The sequence below is a fragment of the Phytophthora infestans genome, genomic scaffold (assembly GCF_000142945.1).
Source record: "Phytophthora infestans T30-4 supercont1.386 genomic scaffold, whole genome shotgun sequence".
Lineage (NCBI taxonomy): Eukaryota > Oomycota > Peronosporomycetes > Peronosporales > Peronosporaceae > Phytophthora > Phytophthora infestans.
In genome coordinates, this window is record NW_003303373.1 from 78,965 (window position 1) to 82,435 (window position 3,471).

Consider the following 3,471-nt stretch of genomic DNA (forward strand, 5'->3'; position numbering starts at 1 on the left):
TCTGGTCTTGAAAGAAGGAGAAGTCAAGTGACGAAGGTGACGGAGCAGCACCGCTTGTGAGCGCAAGCGCGTACGGACCGTGGAACCCGTAGCGGTACTCTTCGATACGCGTGTGGTCCGAATTCATGTAGAACGTGAGCTCGTTAGACACGTCGAGTTTGTTGTTGATGTCGCGGAAGAACGGACCGCCACTCGACGTCTCGTATCCGTGCTCGGAAATCACCAGGTAGACGCCAGCAGCGGTGCTGTTGACACCGTGGACAGCATCGTCAATGAATGGTACAGCCGAGTAGTATTTCGAACGGGTGATCCCTTCACCGTTTTGCATGACATCGGTGGCCTCAATTGCAGTCATACCAGACTCGACAGTAGCTTCGAGGATACCCTGGTTCATCACGGCCTTGTCCAAGCGAGCAAGGAAGCGCAGTTCCGGCAGCACCAGGTCTTTCGAGTGGTATGTACCCATGTACACTACGTTCTCGCTGGGACGGAAGAAGTAGGATTGCTCCAGTCCAGTCTTCTTGCAGTTGACGTGGATCGTCTTCTTGTCGTCATTCAAAGCTTCGATAGTCGATGTTGTCCCCGAGCCCAAACCCGAGTTCACGTGCGTACCCATGGACTTGTACTGCAGCTCCTTGTCGTTGTAGTTAATGGACACGATATCGCACGTCGACTGCCTCATGGAAATGGTCAAACCCGCTCCCGTGCTGATAACGTATTTATCGGCGTTTGTGGTGTAGCCGAAGTCCGTGGCCGCGGAGGTCATTGCAACCAAGGAAGCTGCCGCGAGTGAGGCAAGAAGACGACAAGGCAGCATTTTGAAGCACTAGTTGACGAAGACACGGAGAGTTGGCAAATGAACTCAAATGCTGGAAGGTTTAAAGAGCAAATAGGAGTGAGGACGCACGCTGCATCTGCCACACGGTGTTCGTGAACGAGGAATACGAGCAGCACGAATGAAGCAGGTTCAGAAAGCTGTCGAGTTGTACTCCGAGGCTATCATCTTTATCTTGTGCAGCATCAGGGCTGAGCTTTGCCATCAAGGACCGTCACTGCCACAGACTGCAGTCTTCAAGGTTGGCGGTCAAAGACCAGTTATTCCCGCAATTACCATAATCCAGTACTTGATCGTCTGCAAAGCGAGCAAGGGTCACGATTGATACTATTAAACATGTAGTGTCTTCTTTCTTTTAATCCCATTATACTGAATTGTAAATTACCGCTGTTGAATTCTGACACGAACTCCATGACTTTGCTCTTGGTGACAAAAGTTATTAAACAGCTGTCGACAATACATGTATTGGTTTAGAGACGAGCTTCACCTGATAACGACAAACAGATCAGTTTACTTTATTTTAGCCATAGTGCAAAAATCATTTATGCAGGTAGGCAAAGTCATAGAGCCCCCTACTGACCGAGCTACCCCTTACAACCTGAAATGTACAATAGATCTCAATCTTTGACACAGTTTTGTGCTCACTGCGAAAGTTGTGGCTATAACCTTCGCACACTCAGACTGCCTGTCAACAAATTGATATTATTCAGGTAATTCCATCCAATCAGACCGGCTAATTTTTCAGCGCGCTGTCCCCAAAAAAAGGTTATAAATGATTTTTATTGATATTTTACCCGACAAAATAAAAGCGACAATAATTGGGGCACCGAATGGAACCAATCTTTGTAACAGTTTTATATGGCAGCTTCGCCTATACTCCTAAGCGAATAGGATCAACCTTTTTCGTAGATGGTGCTGCACGTGCTAAAGATAGAAGAAGTCTACATAATTGAGCAATTGAGGTGCATGTATAGCTATCTGCTACTTTTGTCGCCGCTATGGTATGCCACAATTCCCCCATAGGATACTTAAGTACGATTTTTCCAGTATCTGCCACACCATACTAGAATCAAGATATTTTCGTTCTCATTTTGTTAAAAAAATATGTCATGCATCTTACGCTGGCTCACAAAAGAGGTTTTGGTCTTACTGAAGCAGTTGACTCGGAATGTCACTTGAAGTAATGGCGACTAAGTTGCATTAGAAAAGAAGTGGGTGAAGCGTTGTTCAATGTAGCACTGCCTTGTACACGATCACGACACAAACCGCCGAACACTATGGACTGACTCGCCTAAGAGGCGCCGAGCACTAATAATACGAAGGTCTGAGTGACTCAGTGAGGCGCCTAAAAATTATAGGCTACCAAATTTGTGCCAGCTCCGCTTTTTAAACCATTTTAAAAAAAAAACGTAAATGCTAGCGAATGGGATTACGGAATGCTACTTCTTGCACGGAGCGAGTCCCAAGAGCAAAGACCGAATGTAGCTATTGGTAGTTTGGCAGGAGAAATTTATCAGCATGAATGGCTATTGAAACACCATGTACCACACTACAGTACTATTTTAACATTTATTACAGTATTAAATCATAACACTAAAATATGCAGGTTTTAAATGACCTTATAGTACATCGAGACAAGACGCTCGTAGAGTCTAATAATTGCGGTTGTTGACAGCCGACATCGCTGTTTACGATTCTGGTTGAGTCAAATCTTGATTCCCAGCTTACAATTTGTCGGTCTTGCAGCAATAACTCGGAGGATCAGGGAGCTACACGATGTCAGCACTTACGATTTTGCCTTATGTAAATGGTTGTGCTATTTCGTCCGCCTATCATTTGTTCCAACTAATTATCCGGCTATACATATATACAAAAGGATCAAACGAGAAAAGGAAAAGCTTAGCTTTACAAATATAGGGACACACTTGACTTGACATGTTACGCCGTCGGCTCTAGGTAGAATCCCAGTTATTACCAACGGTGTGAAATTTCATTAATCATGCACTAGTTTTCAAACCAACCTACGACCAAATAATCTGTCATACAAGTAAGCAAATTGTTTTGTTATAAAACCAAAACATGTACCGGTACAGTAGTGAATTTATTACAAAAACAAGTAGTACGACAGATTTATTTATTAATTGGGCTCGACACAAAATATGTGTGTTTTTGTGATAATCATGTAATAAAGGCTGCTTTACCTGATTTGTATGCGTGTACAATTTCTTAAATCGAGCACGAAATGCTTCAATATATAAAACACTCGTCTATTGTATCCCTACAGAAAACCGAGCCTTCAGCATCCTGTACGGTATTGTTGTTGGTACATTATTACGTTAGACATTGTGCTTAAAAGTGAGTACCGAGCTCTCGAAACAGCCACTTCAAAGAATAAAGTGGTTGTTTTGAGAGCCGAAGTGCGGGTAGTACCAGCAAAAAAAACAGAAATACCGGTAGTACTATGTTCAGTACCCGGGAATGAGGGAGTCGTTCCAGGCGTCGTACCGCAGACTGGGAGTGTGACGGGGTCACACAGCACCTTGCGCTTGAAGAAGTCGGCTTCCGAGAGTATACAAACTCTCAGTGAACAGTAGTTATGTAATGAGGCACAAACCAGTGTACCTCAGGCTACATAA

General features: G+C 44.1%; 1 protein-coding gene across 1 annotated transcript; it reads right to left on the bottom strand.

Annotated features, from left to right (window-relative positions):
• Nucleotides 1-123: 123 nt before the first annotated feature.
• Nucleotides 124-817, bottom strand: PITG_21289 (polysaccharide lyase, putative; the record flags this gene model as incomplete). Its single annotated transcript, XM_002894851.1, has 2 exons — nt 124-139; nt 198-817. The coding sequence occupies 2 exons, from the start codon at nt 815-817 to the stop codon at nt 124-126; spliced, it is 636 nt and encodes a 211-aa protein (XP_002894897.1).
• Between the last annotated feature and the right edge of the window lie 2,654 nt (nt 818-3,471).